This window comes from Plectropomus leopardus, chromosome 3 (genome assembly GCF_008729295.1).
Source record: "Plectropomus leopardus isolate mb chromosome 3, YSFRI_Pleo_2.0, whole genome shotgun sequence".
Lineage (NCBI taxonomy): Eukaryota > Metazoa > Chordata > Actinopteri > Perciformes > Serranidae > Plectropomus > Plectropomus leopardus.
This window is the reverse complement of record NC_056465.1, coordinates 7551777-7578459: the sequence shown is the minus strand read 5'-3', so window position 1 is coordinate 7578459 and position 26683 is coordinate 7551777. Positions and strand designations below refer to the sequence as shown.

At 38.0% G+C, this 26683-nt stretch overlaps 1 protein-coding gene across 1 annotated transcript; it reads left to right on the top strand.

The window, feature by feature from the left end:
* Positions 1-237: 237 nt before the first annotated feature.
* Positions 238-26683, top strand: LOC121965035 (regulator of G-protein signaling 8-like). The gene is made up of 5 exons (XM_042515201.1): positions 238-435; positions 17064-17174; positions 18528-18589; positions 23715-23881; positions 24427-26683. Exons 2-5 carry the CDS (start codon positions 17074-17076, stop codon positions 24619-24621), a joined length of 525 nt encoding a protein of 174 aa, XP_042371135.1. The 5' UTR covers positions 238-435; positions 17064-17073; the 3' UTR covers positions 24622-26683.

Genomic DNA, 26683 nt, shown 5'->3' with positions numbered 1-26683 from the left:
TCCACGTCCACTGCCAGCTCCCCTCCTTCACCACACATTTATGTTTCCATCCCTTCAACCACAACATCCCTGAACAGCGCTTCTCTACTCCACAGATGTGCTTGTGTTGTCCTTGGAGATTTCCCCGTGCAAACAAAGCTTCTCCCCCTCCCTCCATCTCCCTCCGCTTCCACCCCGTCTGCCTCTCCCTCTATCCATCTCGGCTGCTCTCTCCCCCCACGATTTCACACCAATGAGCATGCCGCGTGTAGCTCCCACTCGCTGGCATCAGAAACACTAGATATCTTCGGTTCTGAGCTGTACAGATTCGTACAAATACACACCAGCATTGGCCAGACGGAGACAGCGTTCTGCCAAAACACACGTTGGGGATAGGCAGTGATAAATAAGAAGGGGAGAAAGAGTCCAGCATCTCTCGCACACACCAGACTCAAGGTAAAGGATCCATAATTATTTATTGGATTACGAAGTGTTATGTAATTCTTCTGTTGACACGACTCTAAGGCACTATGTGGGTCTTTGTCATTCTAAATGGTCCATGGGGCTGATTATTTTCTGCCGCTTTGGATGGAGGGTTAATGTAACATTAGTGGAAACAATGTTGATCAATTGATGGCTTATATTGGAAACAGTAATCAAACTACTGCAGGGGAGAAATACAAGCTGCATACAAGAGTGCTCTTATAACCTACAATCCAGCTAATTTTAAGAGTGTTTGTATACACTCTGTGTGGCTGCATGTCCAACTGTCTATCCAAGTGTTGCTCATTCACGCATGCTTTCATTACCATTTCCTGTGAACACTATTGAAAATCAGTTCACACCCTCCCACCTTCCCTCTCTTGAAGCTGAAAGCTCTGAGGGCTTTTTCAGTCCACTAAATGTCACTTATCCAAGCTATCAAAGATGGAGTAAGGGGCTTTGAAGCTCACACAAGCTACTTCGGGTTGAGGTGCATTCAGACCCTTCCATAAGACTCAGATGTTTCACTTTTGAACCCTTTTACCCCTACTTGCCCTCTTGTACAGTATGCCATTGACCATGGTACTTGTAATATCTCATAGTAATTAAGGAGCATTAGAGGTACTGGTTATGGGATTTTGGTACGTTTGGACAGGGCCAGGCCAGTCATTTCTCCTGCCTCCAGTCTTTGTGCTAATCTAAGCTAGGCAATTGATGGCTTCTTATGTAACATTCAAACATAAGAGTGGTATTGATCTCCTCAACAACTCTTGCAGGACAGTAAATTTTCCTCCCACAATGTCTTATTATATTTCTTTAGCAAAGCAGTATGATTTCCCTGACGATAAAAATCTGCACAACTTAGCAGAAAAATGAAAAAATATTCTTCCAGAGAGCGTTTTCTAGACAATATGAACATATAGCGAGCACACGTTTAATATATCTGTTGCCTCATTATTGATAAAGCATAATCCAGAGGTGTTGCTGAAATGTGATCATATATATATTATATACAAAGTATATGTATGTATATGTATACAGTATATCTATGTATTCGAATTTTATTTTTTTAAAGAAAGCACTATTTGGTGGCATTCTAGTTCCTACAAATTTTATTTGCTAATATCAACCTGTTTTCATGCCAATTCATGATTCATTGTCTGTAACCGCTCGTCCTCGCAAGGGTCCATGGGGCGCTGGAGCCAATCCCAGCTGTCATTGGGCGCGAGGTGGGGTACGCCCTGGACAGGTTGCCAGACTATCGCAGGGCCGACACATATAGACAGACAACCATTCACGCTCACATTCAACCTAAGGGCAATTTAGAGTCACCAATTAACCTGACCTGCATGTCTTTGGAATGTAGGAGGAAGCCAGAAAACCCATAGAGAACCCACGCAAGCATGGGGAAAACATGCAAACTCCGCAAATAAGTGCCCCCACCGTGGGACCCTCTTGCTGTGAAGCAACAGTGTTAACCATGACACCACTGTCACGTTCTCATGCCAAACTCGTAACATAGCGCTGCTTCGTCAGTGCTTTTGTTGTAAGAGCTCAACAACAAAAGACATCTTTTGTGTGCACATGAAAAGCCGCTGGATGGTGTCGGGTGAGAGTTCAGCCGGACAGAACCGTTCACTGTGTTATTATACTCAGGTAGACGGCCGGATCGCCTGCCGCATCTACCTGATACGCCCATAGGCAGCATCATTTCAGAACATGGCCGAACGGAAAATCTCATGTGTGCATGAAACATAGCAGGACAGCGCCAGGTGGAAATGCTGCCAGTACTGACTTAATTTAAGGAGCGTTAGGGCACCTATAGGGCAAACGGGGGGTGGACAGGTTGAACAGATAAACCCAGACATTGATGCAGGTTTGCTTCCTGTTTTAATGTTATGTTTGTTTGATTTTTCACCTTAACATGGGTCCCTTCAGGCAGACCTATTGCTTTTCCTAATATTTAGATTAAACACAGCCATAGTTTCAAATAATGATGTTATCATGTGTAAAAGTAAACCTGTGAGCAAGAACTACAGGCTTCAGACTGTTCTGAAGACTAATTTTTCTGAGCTATTTTATGTTTGTTTTTTTGTTGATTTTTTTGAGAGAAGCATGTCAGCATGTGACAGATTTTTCTATTTGGTCATCTGCTTTAGGATTGCTTCTGCAAGTGATTACATGAAACTATATGCTAAAGTCAGGGACACATTTAAACCAATAACCTTGGGAAGGGATGTTTTTAACTGCACCCCAATTTGGGATCATTTCCCTGCCAGATGAAGACTACATTTGGTTATTTAAGTATAAGCTGGCGTCAGAGTCCTTGCTACATGCATACTATATTGAGAGAAAAGCTTTCAGTAGACAGAGCGAGAGGCCAAAGAGTGGAGCTGCTTTCTGTGATGCAAAATAAATACCTAGAACACACTGATTACATAAGTGGCTGAAGGCAGGAGACATAGGGGACACGCTCAGTCTGTAGCGCAGTTCAATTAAAGCTGAGAGGAACAAAGCTCATGTTCCCATTAAATACACTGGAGTACAGTACACCTGCATCACAGGGTTTGTGACACATGGCGGTGAGGGTGACTGCTTAGATGTGCTAATTCACTACATATATTTATAATGTTGACAAACACATGACAGCCATTTTGCTTTCCCACAATTGGCCACTGAATTAATAAATTACTTTTTATAACTCCATCAATGTTCTGCAAACTTTGATGTAACATTAAAAATCTAAGATTTGCATGTGTATTTCTCCCTCGGATTACACTGTGTGGCTATAGCTCATCAGCAAAACCCAAGTACTGCCCCAAATCATGAATAATTTGTCATTTGCCATTAATTCTTTCTACTTTTACCCTACCACTACCCCAAACTAGAAAGCTGGATCATGCAAAAGCCCAGTCAGTCTAGTCACATCCCATCATGTTTGGATATAGCCTACAGTGGATGACAAGCTCTAATTTTATCACCATTTGAAATGTTCTCCAGAGGCTAAGGCAAGTCAGTGGTGCAGTCTTATCATTCTGAACACCCCTGGCACACATGTGGTTTTAATAGTCCTGTCCAGCCAGTGACAGGCAGATTCACCTGAGTGTATTCTGACATAGCTGGGATTGGAAAGCCTTCTTTGCCTTCCCTTATCTCTGAGGTCAGTGAGAGTGTTAAGAGCTTCAAGCATGATATGCGAATCAGTTATATATATAATATATATTTTTTTTTTTTTTTTTTTTTTTTTTTTTTTTTTTTTATATATATATATATATATATATATATATATATATATATATATATATATATATTATATATATATGTCTCAAGAGGCATGCCATAATGTGACAACACTTTTTTTTCAAAAATGCCTGGAGGGCGATTCTTCAAATTTGGCAGAAAAGTCCACTTGGACTCAACAATCAAGTGATGAGAATTTGGTGGTAAGAGGTCAAGGTCTCTGTGACCTTGCATATCTCATTGTTGTGAACACAATTGCTCAATAAGACCTTGAGGGAATTTTCTCAAATTTGGCACAAATGTCCATGTGGACTTGTATAAAATGATTAGAATTTGACGGTCAGAAGTCAAGGTCATTGTGACCTTAACAAACATGTTTTGTCCATAATTCAAGAATTTAAAGGCTAATTATGACAAAATTTCACATATATGTCTAAGCCCCACTGAATATTTCATCATCCTTCTGCTCATTGTTTTGGACTTAAAGTGCATTTAAGGGATAGTTTACTCTTAGCACTCTCACCAAGTCCAGCAGAAACATGTAGCTGTTTACTGTGAACACCTCTGATACACAGACTGTGTGCTACCTGCCCACCAGGAACAGCAGCCAGATGAAGCTAGTAATCAGCTGTAAACATAACAGACCATTTAGCAGCTAGATGAGTTTGTGGAGGTAAACTGAGCTAAAAGGAGAGTAAATATTTTACTTGCATTTACAGGTCAGCAAAAACACTATTCCAAATCATTGGGTTTTTTTTTTTTCTGCAGATGTTATACGTATACTGCTAACACATTTGGTCAATGAGCCCATAATATGCCCCCAAGAACCCCCCCCCCTGCCCGCTAGTAAACCTGGTTAACCAAGCTGCATGGCTCCAAAGTAGCAAGTAGTAGGCTTGAGGATAATTCCTGTGCAACACTACTCACAGTTTGGAGACATATAATTTATCAAACACCTGACTTGGCCTTAAAGGGGTTTTAAAAAATAACATAGTAGTGTAAAACTAAAGACCATTGCAAAACTAAATATTGGTGTAAAATATTTAACTGACCCTCCTACAACAATAAATAAATTACAAACAAACACCACACCAGTTTGCAAAGTGAGACTGATGAGAATTCAGAAGATTCAGTATCAGAAATACTTCATTCTTCCCTCGGGGAAATGGAAATACCTTACAGTTGCTCTAATGTATGGCAAAACATATATAAGAAAATACATCAACTACTAAAGAATGTTGCATAATTAATTAATTGTGGAGTTTTACAAGTTGTTAATGAGCAGAGCTTCATACTTATCTTAATAAGCAGAAACCCAAGTGTCCCAAGTTGTCCCCAATTTTTTTCTCTGTCCCATTTGCACCTGACAACAGCTTGTCACTGGCTATTCCCAAATGAACTGCTTACATAACAAAGAGGCTCTCCCCATCTGGGAGAGAAACAAGCAACCAAGACTGTCAAAATTTCCCAAAGACTAAGTTAACTTCTTAACTAACAGATATAAATGGCAATTATAGAGCAAGCATATGCAGTATACATGCATATACATATACAATAAAATTAGATGTTGAATTATTGGTTAGGTATTGCTTCTATTGTTTGCAGCCATTATCATTGGTACTAATTCATCAGATTTTATCTCACTTCACTATGAATTTTCTAAACAATTGCCCTGGTTATATTTTACAATGAACTGCAATACTCAGTTCAAATATGCAGCGAGTTTATGAAAGTCTTCTACAAGTGTTTTACAAACATGTTTGTCAGTGCAAGTCTGTCTCAAAAAAGTGGCAACTAGAGAACACCTACAGGTGAGACAGCAACACTAATCCAAATGAACATGAGTGCACCTCAGTGAAAAGATTATGAACCTAGTAACGTTTGTAGAGCAGATGGGCAATCCTTTTCAGGTAGCCAAACACGTTGCAGAGATATATACATAATGTCCCATGTCCCTGTAAGGGTTGCACAGCGCATTTCTATTCTTTTAGAGATTAAATTATAAGCTGGAGCTTTTGAACTGGACACAGATTAAGCTGATGCAAAATAAATAGATAGTGGGGCCTGCACGGCTGGGGAGTGACATTAATCTAACTGTACATGAGTGTACCATTCTGAGGAGAAAAATAGATGAAAATAGCATCAAGGCACTATGGTCTGAAAAGCCCCTGCGTGGCTTTATCCCAGGTTGACCTGCCATACTGTTGATGTGCTCAGGTGTCATCATAGGAGGCCTCAGAGGACTCAGGGGCTGCACAGTAATGGAACATAATGCAACATGAAGAACAGGATTCACAAATCCAGATTATAAAGTCTATTACATGTTGTCTTCTAATAATCTGTCCCCATCCATATATTTTTGGATTTTTTATATTATGTATAGAACATATTAACACCTTGAAGATGTGCATGTGCATAACAAGAGATCATTATTGTTTTTATTGTTTTCTTCTTTATAATTAACTTCCAGTGTAAACTGTTGCATATTACTAGTTACCCTGTTAAAAATGGTAAGAAGTTATGCAGCTACTGTAATTACTTCATCAAACCAGTGTAACTTATTACAGTATAGTGGAACTTATTATTATTACTTATTAATCTAAGGCAGTAAACTCAAAATCAGAGATTTTTAAAAGAGACTTTATACATTTAATGAGTAGAAATTGTACATTTGCTGGGAAAATGGAAGTTTATTTTGAAATGGCACGATGCATGCAACAAGTGTTAATTTACCCGCCATCCCTGAATGTCCAAAAGTGACTCAGAAGGGGGAACCTAGCGCATCATATTTTGATTTGAAAGCCCACTGACGCATCAATATTTGACAAGTTGGAAATGAAAATGCGTTTTGTCATCACAACTGTGCAAAACACAGTCATAAAACTCTAATCTATACCAAAATGAAGTTTTTAGTCCTTCAATAACAAATAATTCATATTTTATATTGCATAACTACCCAATACAGAATGAATGAAAAAGAACAGTGGAAAATTGAAAATTAGTTTCTGAAATTGCCATAATTGTCAACATTTCTGAGCATATTTTTAGTTTTGTGGGTAACCTGGGGCCTGCTGTAAGACACTCATGGTTGAAAATAGACACAAGTACCCACAAAGCCAGAAATACTTGTAAGCATTGGTGCTATTTCCATCAAAATTAGATTGGGTTATATAAGTGTCTTAATGCATCAATATCAATACCACCACCTCTTCCACTTGTTCTACCTTCCAATGAAGAGGACAGCAGATGAGTGTAATTCTACTGATTGCTTCACGTTGGCAAGACTCGCCAACCATGTCAGACCAGCTGTACGTGCCAGTATTACTCACAGCTGTGTCTATACATAGCACCTGTTTATTAATTCATCACAAGTACAGAGGAAGTGACAGCTCAATCATTGATATTAAACATAGAAAATGATAATTCATGATCCAGTTTATAGCATTGTTATCTAAGCAGATTTTAGAATCAGCTTCACAAGGGAAAAGTGGCATTAACTGAGGACTTTTTTACCACACAAAAGCAAAATTAAGTTTATCACACCTTCATTCTATAAATCCTAATGTATACTGCAAAAAAACACAAATAAACAATAATTTTATCGGCATGCTCTTTTATAAAAAATATCGGCTCATGTGTGGGAAATGCATTTTTTCTTAACACTGTTTTCCCAGAAGCATTTTCTGTACTGGCCTTGATTCACCAGAGTCTGTTTACGGTAAACAGCAGCAATCACAGACCTCTGGCACAGAGAAAAGTACACACACACACACACACACACACACACACACACACACATATAAAATAGCTTCAAACCAACTACTCCCTTTATAAAGATGTGGTAATGTAACAAAGGATGTCAACAGTTAACCGTTAACCGGTTAACCACTGAGAATAATTTTGACCAGTTAAACGTATCAGTCTAGGTTCTTCACTGCAGTTAACGACACAGCACCCCACATGGCTCATCCTTGGTGCCCATTCTTCAGTCCCCACCCAGCTCACCCCAATTCCACCAGCTCCATCAGTCAGCCTCACGTGACACCGGCCATGCCCATTGCATCTGGATATGCCTGGTGCTTACCAGCAGTCCACCGGTGTACAAGAACAACGCCACCAGTCCTGTCCAACCCTGTTCTCATCTGATGCTGTCCAGCTACATTCCGGTTGGCCGAGGAAGGTGGCTTTTGGCATTGCGCTTGTATGCCTAACTAACAGTGACAAGTTCGGAATGAGAACGGGCTGGCTCACCCTAAGTGATGGAAAGCCAAATAGCTTGTTTCTATGCATCAAAGACAACATTAAATAAAATAAAGTGTTTACAACAAAAAAATCCTTTTTTTACCACCTCTTAATGGCTAGTGCATTGAAATGCAGCGCTGAAGTGGGTTAGTGAATGTTTGCCTTTCAAAAGTAAAATTACCCAAAACTGGCATCCTTAAATGTGACAGAAAAGGTTTCTTTGTACTTTTACTGACATTCTTTGTAACTTTTTACCTTTGGATGCTTTTCCAGTGAGATAACATGTTGGCACAAGGAGACGGGTCAGAGAGCAGCAATGGTGTTTGTAGCTGCAGGGCTTTCTGGCTCAGAGCAGTGACTCCTCAGGCCACAGTGTGTTGTGATAGTCCTGTCCAACCTACTGAGCCAGCCGGGCACAACAGATGCATGTGCTGATCAAAATGAACCCAAATCCCTCTTGTTGTTTCTAATGTTGGAAACACATCAGATGGCCTGACACATACTCGGTGGTCTGGCTGCGGGTATTCGGCCTTCCGCTGTCAAGGCAGCATATAGCACAGATGCACACGTGCAAACGCACAAGTGCAAGACCACTATTGTGCTCTTTTGACTCAAGCCCCAAATCTGACAGCTTGGCTGCAGAGAGGAAAGGGACATGCCCGTACTTGCCAAGTGTGAATTGCTGCTCAGTCACCCCTGTTAACTTGTCATCTGAGTCACAGTGCATCTTAATTAGCCTGGAAACAGCTAAAAGTGTGAGCTGGAATGAATTGACAGTGAAAGCTAGATAATGAATGTGATTACATTTTCATACATTGGGGACCAATTACACAAAATGTGAGAGACATCCAGTACTTTGGGATTTCAGATCTAAAGAGCCTGGTGAGCAATTAATAGTTTCCTTTAAGCCCAGTATATCTTTTTGTGTTGCCCAATAGAAACTTAACCTATAACTTGAAAGCTTTTTTCTTTCAATTAGTTTAGGATCTACTCAAGTGTGTGTGTCTACTCAAGTTTCTTGAAATTCTGAAGTGTCTGCCACTGCCGACATTTTGGAAATGCCTCTGATTAGCCCTGAGGAAGTGGATGATTCCTTCAGTGGTGTTCGGCTGACTATTTTTGACCCTGTTCTCTTTAAATAAATCAGCACAACAAGGCCACACTGTCCTAGAAGGAAAGCATCCGACAGCTCAGTGGCTCCGCAGAGATAACACAAGCTGCTGATTCTGTTTTTAATGTGTGTGAAAAAAGTGGCGGTGGTGGAGAGGCTGACAGTTGAGCAACTGAATTCATTAACAAGTTCATGAATCTCAGATAATTAATGGACATGTGAGAGACGGCTGCTAAAAAGTAAGACTGTGAGAAAGTAAGACAGGTCAGGTGATATTGTATAAAGACTGGAGGGGATATTTTAGACAGAATATTCACAAAAATTTGTGAACAGTTGAATGAAACCTAAAGGGATCATTTGATTTCAAAGACATGTATTTGTCTTTGTGGGAGTTAAATGAGAGGATTAATATTAATTAATTTAATTTAAAAGTAAGTACGAGGCCAGTTAATTGAGCCTACCTTTAATAACTGGTTTACGATTTTTAAAGTATTTTTTTTTATTTTTATTTTTTTAATGTTATTTTAGCAGTGGCATGGTCGGATTATGACACAAAAAGGCCCTGGGCACAGACATGTAAAAGACCCTACCACCTCTACTACAGAAACAAGACACACAGTCATACCTGTGATTCTGCATCTTTTTGTAGTCGTTTTGCATTTTATTTTTGAGGTTTTGTGTCTCTCTGTGGTCATTGTGGTCATTACTTGTTGATTTGAGAGACATTTTGCAGATAAAGGCTTGTGCCTGTGCTTGCTCAGCAATCCATCTAAAGGACAAAGTTTGGCAATTTTAGGTGTTGTCTGAAAATCAAGTTCAAGTTCTTTCATGTCTATGCACAACAATTACAGAGAAGCAGTTGTTGGCAATGAAGATCTCTGGCTTCCTTCAGCTATTTGCATTGTAAAAAAAAGTCATGCAAGTAATAGTAAAATGAGATGCTAAGACATAAAACAGTGCAAGTTACAACATAAGGCTAAAATATAAACGTAAATTAAATGTTTGCAATGTTCAGAGAGAATTAAGTCAAGCTTCTTCTACATGTGCAGTAATCTGAGCTGCATATGCATGTCGGTGCATGTGTGTATCCCACATAGCTAGCTCATTGCCACTGCTTCACACTGCGCTCATACAGCAGTTACGGCTGATATCACATCACTGAAGCATAGCGCCTACCTTCCACTTCCCCCCATTAGCTCCAACAGCACTGTTGTAAAGCTGTTGCACTGCTCCTGGAGTTAGCACCGTTAGCTGCTGGCCACCAGCTCAGTTACCTCAATGTTGAGAAATGATATAGAGAAAATTTATACATTCTGAATTTTGTATAATCCTTTTAAATATATAGTATGATTGGCAAGGCAAGGCAAGGCAAGGCAAGGCAGCTTCATTTGTACAGCATACAAGAGGGCAATAGAATAGAAATTTGTGGTAGACCCAACATAGGAGGATTGTATAAGCATAATGAGAAGTAATAAATATGTATATACACAGAGAGGTATACAGGTCAATATAAAAACAGCATGACATAGGTTGGCAGATTTTAGACCAAAACGTGATCTGCTATTTATAGGTGCAGCCAAAATGGTCTAAAAACTTGACAAGTTATTTTTACTTGCACTGAGCAGGAATGAGAGCAGAGATGTGCCCTGCTCTAAAGATGTTCCTTGTTTGACTTGCGAGACACACTTGGCCTTTAACGTCAGCGTTTACGTCAGCAGATGCAGATTTAGAGTACTTGAGCAGTTATACATGCATTATTATGCTGTATAAAATATAGTAAAATGTACATCTATTGATCAGTGCTGTCCACCTACTTACATATAGCGAATGTTCTGCATTTTTATGTAGAGAAGTTGCATAGGATATTTGTTGGATTTGTCTGTGTATAGATGAATTCATGTATTAATATTGTTTTTTAAAAAGCAGTTTTATAATCACTTTAAAGAATTTCAGATAATACTGCATATAGCCACTGAACAGCTGGGTGTCTTCTGGCAGCATCAAGAAATGAGGACATTTAGGAAAATCTGAAAACCTGCATTGCACCAAGTTAGGTAACATCAAAGAAGATGTTCATACATATACACACAGCTTCCATGATCTAGAGTTTTTACGTCTTAATCCACCAACCCCACAGGCATCTCAGGCATCTCAGGCATCGGATGTCTCGCGGATGTTGCTTGTATACTTTTAAATTCATGAGGCACTTGTGTATATCTGAGGCATTAGAGTGCTGTTGCTGTTTTTAGCCTCTTTCCTCCAGGAGCCGGCCTTGCTGCATGGCTGAATAGAACATGCACTGCTGCCTCCTGACTACATGGATTTGTCAGGGATTTTTATAAATAGCTCAGCTGCGGCACGTGTCTGCACCACACTGCAGACGCAGAATGCAGTGCACAACAGTCAGAGAGATGTAGATTTGTCAAGAGAGACGAGGGGGAGAAGGCGTAAAAGAAGGAGGTGGAGACCTGCTGTGGCATTATTGACAGTTTGGCACACTGCAGACCTATCAATATGTCCAAGTCTCTTCTCATCATCTTCACTCCATGACCTCTGTCTGCTGAAAAAGCCACACGCCAACTGACACACATACAAATTCAAGCGTATGAAAGCTGCTGTCCAACATGCAAATATTTAATATTTGAATTTTAATGCATTCATGACATGCGTGAATTCTGGGCAATATGTGTTAACATGAAATTCAAAGCACTAATTGGAGTCTGATGGCATGTTGATGCATACACAATCTGCATGAAATAATCTCTAGATTACACTTATTATCATTCTGTCTAATAATGTAATCAATGAATGGGGAGTGCATACACAATGGTACAGTTTAAAACCAAAGAGGCTGTAAAATCAAAACTCAGTGGTCAAGTCTGACAATGATGAAGCCAACAACTGTTTATTTGTACAAACGCAACAAGGCGATTAGAAGTAATCTGCGTAAGACTTAAAAGAGCATCTTTTATGCTTTTCCACATTTTCTGTCATATATATAATAGAATGTAAGTCATGTAATAAGAATGTAATTATCTTCACACTGGCAATGTTGCAAATTATGAGGTACATGAATGTAAAAGTGGACGTATTGGTAACAGGATCACAGCGTTCAGAAAAACACGGGGGGTTATGCAGAATAACTGGCTAATCACTGAGTCAGATATGTACAAATTTTGGTGCATTACCACTTGTAAGAAAAAGTATGAACAGCCTTTGGCAGACCAAGCATACTAGTCATGCAGCCATAAAGTGATATATGACTATTCATTGTCCTCAGAGGATGAATCTAACTGACAAAAAAAATCTTATAAGATCCATTCAGGGTTTTGGGAGCTTTTGATCAATCTCTTGTGGCATATAGACGTGACCAATTTTACTGAAATGGTATAGGTTAAAATTTCTTTTTTTTTTCGAGTATTTTAAAGACAACTTTACTTATTTGCTGGGAAAGATGATGCATGATATTAACAAAAGCTCCAGTAAAAGGAGCTTGTTTTAAAATAGTTTTAAAATGGTTTCATGAACTACTATTTCCAACTACTTTTAAAAATCAGTCCAATGCAGCCATGTTGTTTTCTCCAATGTAAAGTCTATTATCACTTCTATTATTATCTGTTATTCACTTTGTACATAAACTAACCAGATAACCATAAAATTTGCTGAAAAAAATCATGTTCCCCAGAGGATGTACCCAATAAATATTCGTAATATGCTGAAATTCTCTCAAGCACAATGCATACCCCAATATTTTTCTTGCATGTTGAATGTTATGGGTGCCGTGTCAGTTTCACAAGCTTATACAGGATCTTTAGAGGAAGAACCCAGAGTTTTGTATGACCTTTTGTTGTAATTTATTTCATTTCTAACTTTACAATGGCCTCCCTGGTTGTGGGACTTTAAGGACAAGGATGTGTCCGGTATTAATAAAAGTCTAAATGTTAGAGATGTTATTTCCACCCTTGTGTAACAAAGTTATCTGAACAATACTCTTTTATAACCTTCCACAAGTCTATGGAGACATCTGACGTAAAACTCCCTCCACCGGTGAACTTTAATTCGTAGTCTATACATAGTCTGCCACACTTAAAATATCCCTGCTCATTATTTTTTCAATCCTTTCTGAAAATAGCTATACATTAACAAATGAAGTGCACCTCGAGATTATGACTCATACTGTAGATGACACGCAAGCCACCTTTCCAGTCCAGTGCATCTGTTTTTATATAACATCTGGGTTTCTGGGGCACACAGCTTTATATCTACACTGCTTCCAGAACAAGTTGCAAAAACTCAAGTGTTTTGTTTCCTCAGATTTATTCTTGGTTGCTTCTGAAAAAACATAGAAACCATTAACCCTCCACAAAAACAAATGCTCCTCACCTACCATGTAGCAGATTTAACTGATGTTTTTTTATTTATTTATTTATTTTTTTAAATGTCCATGCAGAAACTCATATTTACCTCTTTGGTACACACTTGATGAAAACAGACCACCATCCAGTGTTCATTTAATGGCAATATAAGAAACCTGATACATTAGTCCAACCAAAACACTAATGTACACGCTGTCTCTCATTCACACACATATTATACCTCAAAACAACCATTTGGAGGTAGATTGAGGACACAAGGTGAATTTTTAAAAAGCCTTGGTATTCATGTGGCGAATGAAGTCTGTTAATTCCAGCAAATTACTTTTGGTTGGCAGTACATTTCATACAATGTTCCCAATTCAAGGTCAAGCATCAAAACAAGCTGCTGCACTGATACCAGACAGGAAAATACTTAGGGTGTATGCTTGTAACATAGTGGCTTTTTTCAAGGTGTATGGACAAATACTATGAATGGAAGGATGGATGGATGAAAAGAACCAGAATGAGATAAATATGAGAGGATGGTAAAACTTTAATGACATCCTACAAGCTGATTTTAGACATTTAATTTCAAATATTTTTAAGTGAATTGTCACTGATGCTACATATGCTTTTGTTATGTCTGCACAGTATGTTCTTTGTATGTTATGCTTTAACCACTTATGTTTGTTGTATGTGTTGTCTGTTTTGTTTTGACTAGCTATGTTTGTTGTGCTTGTACTCCTGTCTCTCAAAAGCAATCTTAATCTCAATGAGATGATTAAATAAAGGTTATATATATGTAAAAGCCATGGAAGCATCATGTTTATGTAGCATTGCCACAAAGAGAGATGATTTTTTTTCAGGTTGTAGGGTTCTCTTAGTAAGCTAGAATACAAATAAAGGCTCCTTTTAAGGTACTTTGTTTGAGACTGGTGGAGAGTTAAATGAAAAGATTAACTGTAGATTGATTTTAAATAAGCACATCACAACTAAAGCTCAAAAATTAAGACATTATCAAAGTAAGCATATGGTCTGGCACTAAACTATGCTTGCATTTAATGTCTTTGTTTAGACTTAACAAATAAGATTCAACATGTTATTCAGTTATCTTTAGGAGTGCATGCAGGCGCATATTGCTAGCTTGTTACAGAGCCAGGCAAGCAGTTTCTCCTTTTTTACAGTCTTTGTGCTAAACTAAGCAAACTGGCTGCTTGTCTGAATCATATGTTTAATGGAGTGATTCGATCTCCCCGGAAAAAAAAAGTTTGGAAGACTTAATTTTCTCATTAGTAGGGGACAACATTCCAATTTTTACAATGATTGAATTTTTACTTTTGACAATTTAATCATACATTTCTTGCAAGTTTATTAGGTTTAAAAGGAAACCTATAGGGCCCTATCTTAGACCCAGCAAAAAGTGGTGCACAGCGCAACACAACTGTCATTGATAGTTTCAGTTGTCACTTTCACAGCCAGTATGGGTGTGTAGTTCTTAGAATGAGGTGTTGACAGGGGCATTGTTGTGGCATTGCTATTTGAGGCAGCAGAAAGTGATTGTGCCAATTATCAACAAAAACTTAGCCTAGGGGCAGAATGGCATGGTATTTTCTTGCTATCTTAAGGGTGTATTATTTAGACAATATGATGTGCCAATATATGCAGGTTCACAATGCACGTACACTCAACTTGTTACACACAGGGACACACAGGTGGGTGAAATATATCAATAATGAGAAAAACATTAATGACATTCCCTAAAAAGTGAACATAGCAGAGAGCAGAGCAGAGCTGCTGTCCGACTCCCCATTAAGAGAGATGCTGTGCAAACTTGTGCAAGAGGAGCAGGGTAACTTCATTGATTACTTCCTAAAGTAAGAGTTTAGTTCTTTCTCCTCTAGCCAGTTTTAAATGTCGTAGTTCCATCACTACTCTTATTACACTACTCTTAGCAGAAAACTGCTTGCTAATCCAATTTTACAAATTCCCCATGTAAACAGCAGATTTAAAGGGAATGGGAGATGATACTGATAAGGTGAATTTATGTCATACCCAAAACACACCTATGAATAATAAAGTGACTGAAAACAACCCTTTTGCCCCTTGTTCTTACTTTGCACCAAGATTATGCACTGTTAAAGTAACAAAAGTGGTTGGACACACACTCACTGCCTTAAGACCATGAGCAATATGTTTAAATAGGATATTTTTACTTTACTTTACTTTAATTGCAGTACAAAGAGAAATCAGAAGCAGTTACAGCATTCTTTTCCTAGTTTTGTTTTCCTTGATTTTCTCTGTCATGGCCCTTTATGTTCAAAAGTGAAGCTTGGAGGATTTTGCCTGAATTTAGAAAGACTGTCTTTCTCTCCACTCAAGGGATTCATAAATGTTTCTTATGAATCAGACCGATTTTTACACCAAATTTTGGCCTTTGATGGGGCATCTTTACGATCGCGCCCCATCTGGAGTGACCCATGTGTCCCGGAGGGAGAACATTGACGAATAGGACATGACAGCAGCAGTGTACAAATAAGATGGGACAGATTGTGATGGGAAATGGGAATATGGTTCATTTCAGTGCATTGAAAACTCTCTTGGAAATAAACTAAGTATTTTTATAAAATTATAATCATAGTAAATGGCCATTTTGAAGACAATCAATAAAATTTTTATTATTTTATTTTTTTGTCACTATCAACAAATTAATAAACACAACTAGTATATTTATTAAGTTTATTCAATTTGATAATTCTAGCCTTTGCTACACTATTGTCCCATGTCCATTGCCTTATATCCTTGATGGTTAATAAGTCAGCTGAACAATAGAGTATCTTCAACATATATAGAAATAAAATATAGCACAGATCTTACGAAGCATACTGTGGATTCATGCAAACTGAACTGTTTGTCAGATTTTAATTGGCAGTGCTGCCTCCATATCTCAGCCTTCATAAAGCTCAGTTGCAGCCATAAATTGTTGTCTAAGAGGCTTAAAGTCTGCAAACAACACTCGAACAAGAAACCTTATCGGGATGTGAATTATTTGGATATCAGGGATGTTTAAAGCTCCCTGCTAAATGAAGCAGAATTATACCAAATCAGCTCTTTGCATATGGAGTTGCACCTGTTGTCTGCATCCAGTCCAGTCCTGTTTAGTCAGCTGGCCTTATCTCGCTCCATCTTGTTTCTTACAATCAGTTTATTCATCAGGTCTCCCAACAACATTTAAGAACTTATACATAGGCTAAATATCCAAATGGGCAGGCCAAATACATCAAGCTTAAACATACGATCAGCCATCTTAGCAACGGCTGAAATATGACGGCAGTGTTCTTTAAGCTTACATTTACAGTGCATTTCAACTTGTATGTGATTTGCTGAATAAATGCACTTTGTATTATCTGTTTAACTTTAAATGATCAGGGGACATTTAGTGACAAAAGCTGCTTCTTTCACATTTATATATTTGGGGCTTGTTTTTTAAACCCACAACCTTACTTCTCAGTGGAATAGAAGAAATCCATACACCCACATGTTAATCTGCATACACTGCATAAACAGAATGTATTTTCTCTATCAACGGGGTTTTAGCTGCATGCAGAAATATACAGCCAGGAGAATACTGTAAGTATTATGTTTTCTTTCTGCAGGATCAGCACAATGAAGACCAGACTAGGCTGCCTGTCCAACAAATCTGACTCCTACAGCGACTTCTCTGAGTTCTTGCCTCCTGCCCACGAAACCACTGCCAGGTGTCTGAAGTGAGTCTGCCAAAAAATCTTATGCACACTTCCGCAGGACTGCAAAATTTTTAACAAACTAAAACCCAAGCTTCTGTTGTGTTAAATAACCCTTGAGACAGCACACTTTTTAAAGTTTGAATGAGTTATGAAACTACTTTCAAAATTTTTAAACTTTTGAAGTAAAAGTTGTCTTCTTTAGGACATTAGTTTTTAGTATTTTATTAGTTTTCAGCCAGCATACCAGCAACATTAGCAAGTCAACTCTCTCTTCTTCATTATACAAAAAAAGAAATTTGTTGTTTTAACTAAATCAAGAGTTGGTTTTTACTCTTGCTGGAAGCAGTCTCAACGGTTTTTAAAACCATTGCAAATGCATGCTAACGAATAAGCATGTCTGTCTGATGAACAGATTTGATTTTATGCTGCCAAACATAATCAATATGATATATTAAGTACAACCATTTGTGCAAATGAGGTCCATTACAGGGTTTATTAATGCGTAACCTGTGTACTGCTCTAATACTACTGTTTGCATAACATACAGATGTTAAATTAAAGCTATAGTTGGTAACACTTATATAATTATATAAGCATGTAACGAGAAAAATACTCCGCTAAAAAAAATCATAATCCACTGCTTATTGCCTTGTAGTGATTCTAATGGCCTTACCGCACATAAAAAAAAACCAACCAATTAGAGCCAGAGAGCCAGTTTCAACAGAAAGGATGAGCATGATATTTTCTCTTGCATGTACTTCTTTCAGAATACAGTGACAGTTTCAGCAAATATGACATTTCATAAAAGTTATCAACTGTAGCTTTAAAGACTCATGATGCTTAAAATAATTCGAAGAAACTTTCATTTATTTGTCAATCAATGCAATCATTTCCTGAGCAACACAAACTCTTATCAGACTTACGGCAGGTTTGAAACTTTTAAGATAAGCTGTTAGTGGGCTATTATGCTCATAAAAATGTGTTTCATAAACAACCTGATGTTACATATACCATCTACAAAGCTGGAGGCATACAATAATGTTAATATGTTCCTTTAATCTCCAAGAGAGTGTGTTATCCCATCACATTTTTGCCACTTCATAAAAGAGCATTAAAATGTGCACGAGGGTCACCTATTGTTCCTCTTCTATCTCCTTTCCTTTCTTCTCATTTCATTTTGCAAATGGAACCAGATATTACAATAACTTTACAGCCTTGAGCAGATAACCGCTGTGAGCAGAGGATAGATGAATACATTTACCCCGCTGCCCTTCAATAATACATACAGCAACATATTGTATTAAAATTGCACGAAAGCACAGCAGTTGGTTTGCATCTTACTCAGGTAGTTTCCTTTGTCTTCCTCTCCATCAGAGTATCAACGGACGAGGTTGTTCGATGGTCAGAATCATTTGATAGTCTCCTCTCGCACAAATGTAAGTGAACATTTTCTATTTTTCAACAGCCAGCACTGCAATAGTCAAGTCCTGCCAGCATCAAGAAAATTAAAGCCACTAAAATAGGCCTTTCCTGTGTCTTTAATAGTTTCTATTTTTCACTCAGCACAGGTCCATTTCCTCCCCTCCAAGCTCATCTTATGTAAGGGTCTCATTTCTGTGTTGTGAGGACTCCTCACCACATAATGAGTCACCAAACTTGTCTCTGACCTCCCCCATGGACCAAACACTGGCACAGACACACACATCCATCTGCAAACAGGCTGAGAACTGATGTGACGAAGCATCAGCAACATGGAATTCACTGAACTGACAGATTAAAGAAAACGTGCATTCAAAGCAGCATCACCTTTATATTTCTTCATTCAAATCAACAGACACAAACACTCTGACATGAAAATTCCTCTTTGCCTTAATGGATGTTCGGTGTTTTAGCTTGATAAATGCTTTCAATGATGAATAAATTATCAAAATAGTTTCAGATTGATTTCCTTTGGATTACTCAATGAAAAAATACATGAGGAAGTGAGTCATTGCAACTGATGTAAGAAATGTGAGAGCAAAGTCCTTGCTCCACCATTTGGTCTCCCTCCACCACTTTTCTTCGCCTTTTAATGCCAATTACTTTTGATGGATGTCTCTTTAAATAACATTTTGGTGATTTAGCACATTTTTAATCATGCGGGATATGAATGGCTTTGGACACAACTGTAATCACTCCTGTCTGCCAAAACTAAAAAAAAATGTTCTATGATGTGTGGGGTGTCTTACTTTTTTTTTTTTTTTTTTAGATTTCAATCAAAATCTCCCCAAAATTTGTACTCAATCACAGCTGTGTATCAAAGTGTTGGTCTCAGTTTGCAAAACTAGGATGCACCACTTTTCCCACAGGTCTGTTATCCAAGTGATTAAAGTGATCTTATCAAATGCTGCGCTAACAAAGGGGACAGAGACAGCCAGTCTAGACTGAGAGAAAGCTTTAGACACCCTGCACTCACATGAAAATTATCTGTTTTGTTCAAGGTTGTGACATAACACCTCCGTTTGACACATTAATGTCAACCATGAAAAACATAAAGTTTATTGCAGAGCTGAGAATAGAGCCCTCTCGGGCTGAGAGCGTGATACGCCTTTGTATCCTGTTTGAGGTGAACTGCAGCATTTACACACACACATACATTACATAAGTATTGTCAAAGCAATGGGAACACAGTACTGAATGTTCCCCTGATAGGATATTGCATTTGCTTGGGCCTTAATTTCATTTAAGAGCAAGGATAGTGTATTACAGGTAGCCCTGACTGCACTGCAGTGTCATTGTTCAGGCTGTAATGCTGATTATGTGTTCGCTTGGGGCCTGACCTGTGCACACTGTCAGCTGCTGTATGTCTTGTTAGTACACCAACATTGTGTGAAGTTGACAAACAGCAGTGGTGTGATTTTCAAGGTCATTGTATCAGGTTTACAATTTGTATTTTAGCTGAGGTCAAGAACTTAGCAAGTGTTTTAACCCTCTGAAACCTGGGGCAACAACACCTTTCTTATGCTGCTTTCAGACGCCTTTCACAAGTTTTTAAACCTCTGCGCCCTTGTCAAATTGGTGCATTTTTTTTTCTTTTTAAAAAGATGGGGAAAAAGGTGATGAGCAACTTGGTAAGAAATGTTTGACAAACTGTAAGAACTAAGTAAATTTAGAAAATTAATTAAAAACTTTAAGCTTGGGTGAAATGTCTATGAAAAAAGAAATAAAGCTAGGAAAAATAATAACATTTTAAAACCATGTTCCAGAATACTTATAATTTTTATAATTTTAATATAATTAATAATATAATTTTTTTTCTTGTTTGCTTTGCCTTGTTTTTTTTTTTTTTATTTTATTTATTTTTGCTGTTTTTTTTTTTTGTTGTTTGTTCATTTGTTTTGTTGTTTGTTTGCTTGATTGGTTTTTGTATTTAATATACTTATTTATTAATTTATTAGTTTAGCTCATTTTCAGGTAAGTTTCTTGTATTTTTTACTTATTTCTTGGTATTGTTTGGGGTCATTTCTTCTTCTGTTGCTCATTGCCTTCTCCCCATGTTTTTGTAACAAAACAAGACCAAGGGTTAAGCTTAGCAACAATGTGTTTTCTTAACTTATATTTTAGCTGGTCCCAGTGTGCTTCATGATCACACCTGAGTCCCCAGTGATTGTCTTGGCCCCAGCTGCCGTCCATTGTCCTCATTACACCCAGCTGCTCTTAATTGCTCCGGTGTATTTAAGCTTGAGTCTCTGGGCAGCCTCGGTTCAGTTCATTAAGTTTCCTCGCTACACTGACTTCACAGCCAGAGTTCCTAATAAATTCATGTTAACTTGCTTGCAACCGGCTCAAACATCTTGTCTGGCCTCACCTCAGTCTTCACCTGCACTCCATTTTCAGCCTGCCTGCCCTTTGTCTCCCTCAGTCGATCCTTGCCCTCAGTCAGTATTACTTAACTGCCTCAGTTGAATCTCCACCTGCTGAGCAACAGACCATTAGTCCCTCTCCTTTCCAAATACTTAATCAGTCTTTTGTGTCTGTTTTTCAGTCTACTTTGGTGTCAAATATTCCATTGGAATACATTGCATTTATTCAGCTGACACTTGATCCAAAGCAGTTTGCAATAAAAGTGCACTGAACCATGTGGGTGCAACCCCAAAAGTGAAAGAATCAAGCAAGTGCACCAAATTCATGAAAATCCTTTGTTTACTTAAAGTGGCACATTTAATCATCAAGATGAGTTTTCAGTCTGTGAAGGAAGATGCGCAGAGTTTCTGCTGCCCTGATGTCAGTTGGGATTTTTTTTTTCCACTATTGAGGAGCCAAGACAGCAAACAATCTTGTTTTTAAATAAACCAAATAGAGTACCTCATTGTTGTTTTTTTGTTAACAATGAACACTACGGGGCAATGTTTTTCTGAAAAGGTCCCCAATTTATCTGCAGTTTGTGGCACACAGGTGGCACAATTCACATCCCACTCTTGGTGTCATGCTATTATGCTAATTAATTGTTGGTGGCAGTAATTCACCAATATACAACAATGCCCCAACAAAGGCACTGAATAAGACTGCAAGTACTGAAACAGATGTGAGCAATGAATGATTTAAAAAATAAATTAATAAAATAAAAGGGCATTGCAGTGCATTTTAAATTTATCTCAGGGAATCAAAATACTTTCAGGTTTTTTTTTTTTGTTTTTTTTTGTCAAAATAATTTAGACTCCTTCTGCACCAAAACACCACAACACTGCAGGTCCTTTAATGGTCACTTGAGACTGGCTCTTTGAGCAGTTTAATCCATATAAACCCCCCTGTGTTAAAATGTCCAACTTTACAGGAGAAATAAACATGTTTACAGCCTGATAGAAAAAGGGTTTGGGTCTCTATAGCAAATTTCAAAATTAAGAACAACTGATGATTTTTTATATAACTTACCTGTTTAATTTTTACTAAGGCTTAAAGTTAGGCATCATGAAACATGTGGCCACTTTGACAAAGTGTGATTCAGATTCAGCCCTCATACCTCCACAGCTCTAGCCTGTTGTCCAGATATGGTCATTTAAGGCACAAACCAATGGGTCACATCAAGGTATTTCTGTCCAATATTTTATATAGTCCATGATATTATGGGCCAAAAAATAATACATTTAGGCTGCCAATCCAGTTTTAAGAAAAGCATTCTTCAACCCCCCAAATGACTAATTTTGTATATCAGTCACTCACCCCTTGTAACACTGAACTTGTAAAGAGAACTTTTCTTGCATGTCTCCAGTGAACAAAGGCTTCAAAATGGAGAAAATCCTTGATGAATTGAAGTCCAGCTCAATTAAAAGATAAAACAAATAACAATAACACAAATAAACTAATTCAGGCAAGCTCAGCAGCTCCCATGTTCAGCAAGGTAAAATTACTGTTTTTGTCAATGGAGTTAAGCTCTAAAGAGAGAATACATAGAAAGTTTCATTTTTGTTCAGTTGCCCATTGCAAAGGGCTGTCATTTTGGTAAATACTAACCATACAACTGGAAAAATAAAACTCAGACTATACTGGACGAGTCATGCAAGTTTTGATGTAGGTTTACAGATGTTAAAGACTGATCCAAAGTTCAATTTATCAAGAATTGTCGCAGATTTTGGACTTTTCTACTAAGACGTACAAGAACAACAAACGGTTCTTCGCAAATTCAACCTTGCACGCTATTAATAATTGATATACAAATATTAATTTGGGGTTGTTTTTTTTAATACGGTCACTGTGTTTTTCTGTCTCCTCTCCAGATTCTAATGCAGACACCAAAGCAGAATAGTTTCAATTCTCATATATTTTGTTCTCCAAGAGCTTTTCACAAAGTGTGTAACTGAGGAAATCCTTTGATACGCTTTCCATAAAGTTCAAGTAGACAGGAGAGAACACTGTAACAGCTTGAAGATCCCCTATTGCCTGTGATGTCAGCCTTCCATTTGTGATATCGCAGTTATTTGTGGGCTTCCTCAAACATCAGTCCAGTGTGTGTGTGTGTGTGTGTGTGTGTGTGTAGCGCTGTGATCATGTAAACCTGCATGTTGTTGTGTGTACACTCATCAGAATGTGTGTGAGTAATGATGTTGAATATGCACAGATGGACTATCCCCTCTGCTCTGCCCAGATTTATTAGGTAAACAGCAGAAATGAGAAGGGTTGAAATAACATGTCAATGTGACATAGGACGGTAGAAAAACAAGCCCTTCCTCTGTGTTATCACCAGTGGGGAGCATATTAATTGATCACTTATCTTGACTGATGAAGGCAGCAAAAAAAAAGATCTCTTTGTGGGAGTATTTTGTTCTTATATGTTTGTGTTCTAATCATGAGAGCTGTTTCCCGCTTCTGGGAACAAGAGTGTGTACGCACTGGAAAAATATCAACACAGGATGAAAGGTATTATCACATGATCAAGCTACTCTATGTTGAATAAGGAGAGAAAAAACATCCAGCATCCTGCTAGACAGAAATAGGTGCTACACTGCAATATCAATCATGTTTTTGAAGTGTTTTTGTTGTCTTTACCTCCTCCCACTTACCATCTAATTCACTTGTTCTTTCCAGATGGCCTGGCTGCCTTCCGGACATTTCTCAAGACAGAGTTCAGTGACGAGAACATCGAGTTTTGGATGGCCTGCGAGGATTACAAAAAGATCAAAAGCTCAACCAAGCTTGTGTCGAGAGCAAACAAGATCTTTCAGGAGTTCATTGATATCCAGGCACCCAGAGAGGTTTGTGATTGGAGTTATTATGTTCTTCAATTTACATCATGAAGTTTTGGGAAAGCCTTTTTTATATCTATACAAAGTAATTGTGATACCTACAATTATATAAAATCCATGATAGAGACCAATCTCACAAAGACATTTCTTTAGTAAAGGACACATATGATTGATTTTCTCTAGAAAAGTGCGGTGTTGATGAACCCTGCAGCTCTATATTGTTTGTTAATTTATTTTTATTTTTTTATGTTTACTGCAACACCACCCCTAAACTTAACTAATTGGTAGTAAAAATAAGACTGGTCCTGAAAGTTGGTCTTTTTATAAAACTAGGCAGCAGAAAGATGCAAATTGGGGCTACACAACCAGAGAAAACAGAAGAAGGTCTGTGGCATTTGCCCATGTTCAAAAGGTAGAAAACTGCCGCTGCTGAGGTTAAGGTTTGGTTAAGGCCGCCAAAACTACTTGGTTAAGGTTGTTAAACAATCATGGCCTAGTAGCATGGAGCATGTTGTAATAACAATAGGACTCTTACACTTTCCTTATCCCGGCAGGTAAACATCGATTACCGCACCAGGGAAAGGACCAAGCAGAGCCTGGAGGATCCGACCCCAACCAGCCTCAATGAAGTCCAAGCTAAAGTCTACAGCCTCATGGAGAAAGACTCCTACCCACGATTCCTCAGGTCCAAGATGTACCAAGAGATAGTCAACAGGTCGCAAGCACAAGCCCAGCGGAGGTCTGTTTGACGGAATATGATGAAGACCACAGAGAACATAAAACTGGACCTACACTGTAAATCACTCATTAACCCTTTGACATCATCTCTGAATACTGTGAATCTGCAAGGATGGGGTGAAATGCTTGACTATTGCCATTGTCTGCACCAGCTCCATGCATGCAATCCCTCCCCTAAAGATGTGTCTCAGTCGAATACACAGTCAGGTACAGGGAATGTGATTTGATAAAGATAAGCTAATCCTTTCACCTCCACTTAGTGCTATACTACCACAGTAAAAAAAAATACACCATCATGCGATAACGATATTTACCACAATTATTTATCACTGTTAAAGAGCAAGCAATGACTGAAAAGTCTTGATCTTGAAAAATAATGTCCCCTAATTGAAAATATTTTCATTTAAATAATTTATATTTTCAAAAATTGTTGTCCTCAGTTTGCCAACGAATTCAGAAAAATGGTCCCATTATTGTAAGGTCTTCTATTTGTGGACCATTAAGGTGATGATCATCATTTAACCAGTATTAACTGTTTGCAATCTTTGCTGGGGCTTGACCAATACATTTTTTCCCATGAATGTCCTTTCTTTTTCAGACACAAGATAAATTAAATAGCAACCTTGCATGAAGTGCAGCTTCTTCGGTGTATAGATATCTCCATTATTTAGTTTGTTCCATCAGTTTCATAAAAATACAATTTGTTGTTGAAAGGACAATGTAACCTCAAAGAATGGACTATATGAAGAATTATTAAAATGACTCAAGGTTCCCATGGCACTAAACACTCATCTCTAGAAGAAAGTCCAGATTGTTGGGACCTAGCCTTCACTTCAATCTGCCTCCTTACGAATTCGTTGAAGGCTCTTGTTTAGTCCCGTCAGCATATTGGTCATGTGATTGCCGTCTTTCAAAATACACGGGATGTGTACAGATTTGAGCACATTACTTTTCATGAGAAAACCGGATTAACTTGTAGAAAACGCACTCATTGTAGAAATTGGTGCATTTCCCAAAAACAGAAAAAAAAGAGTTTATATAAGGTATATCGATTGAAATAAATATCGTTACCAGTGTATTACTCAGCACCACCTCCATTTATCTTCAGTTCTTTGTGAAATAGACACCGTCTTATGCAGGTGAATAGACCTGTTGTGGTAGTTTGTGCGTTTATGACGAACAATGAAGTGAATGAACACTTAATATCTAAAACTGTGCCAAACTAGATTGCACCTAGATGTCAATATAGCTATATAATCCTGTGTATTGTAAACTCTTGCAGGTATTCTATGTGACATTAAACGTGGACTACAATGAAAGTGGTGGGTTCATGTTTGCTTTCAATTCACTCCTATCCGGGCAGTGGAAATGTGCAATCATTGTTGTTAAACTTAATCCGTGGGCGGTCAGGATTCTGTAATAATTTATTACCATTCATGTCTTTCAATTAGATTTGATTGAAGCCATGTCATTGAACTAAAGTACCATCATTAAATGTAATCAGTTTCTGACTACTGATCAACAATGGATTAAAAATGACTCATTATTTACATAAAGTTTGGAAGTGCTGACTAAAGTAATTAAAATGCATTACTTAAATGGAATTAAATGGATTGCGTAACTTATTTGCTAACATGCACCACATGATCAGCCTTCAGTACTTCACTAAATTGAATATTAAACACCTTCAACCTGCTAGTAGTGAACTGAAAGCGACAGACCACCTCCCATAGAATCTGTTCTGAGTTGAAAATCGTGTTGTGCAAATTTCCTAGATTATTTTTAGCATGATGCAATACTCCAGAGTAACTATTTATATATTCTTTATCTTGTACAGTATGTTATGAAAATGACTGCAAAACAAATCTCACGACAAATGTATTTGAAATGTGCTCCCTCAGAATTTGCACTTCCTTTCTAAATAAGCTGACTAAAAATATTTCAGGGGAGCCAAATTATTTTCTTGTTTGCATGTGTACTGTAAAGACCAAACTTTTGGAAATCCAACAAAACTGGCTGAACGACATATCGCCTTATATGGTATGTTACTGTGTTCCACATGAATGTAACCCC

What these genes read in the sequence shown, in the direction of transcription:
- LOC121965035 (XM_042515201.1), top strand. Translation starts at nt 17,074, where the DNA reads ATGAAGACCAGACTAGGCTGCCTGTCCAACAAATCTGACTCCTACAGC. An exon ending in TAGTCTCCTCTCGCACAAAT is followed by an intron (nt 18,590 to 23,714) that starts GTAAGTGAACAT and finishes TGTTCTTTCCAG; the next exon opens with ATGGCCTGGCTGCCTTCCGG. An exon ending in ATATCCAGGCACCCAGAGAG is followed by an intron (nt 23,882 to 24,426) that starts GTTTGTGATTGG and finishes TTATCCCGGCAG; the next exon opens with GTAAACATCGATTACCGCAC.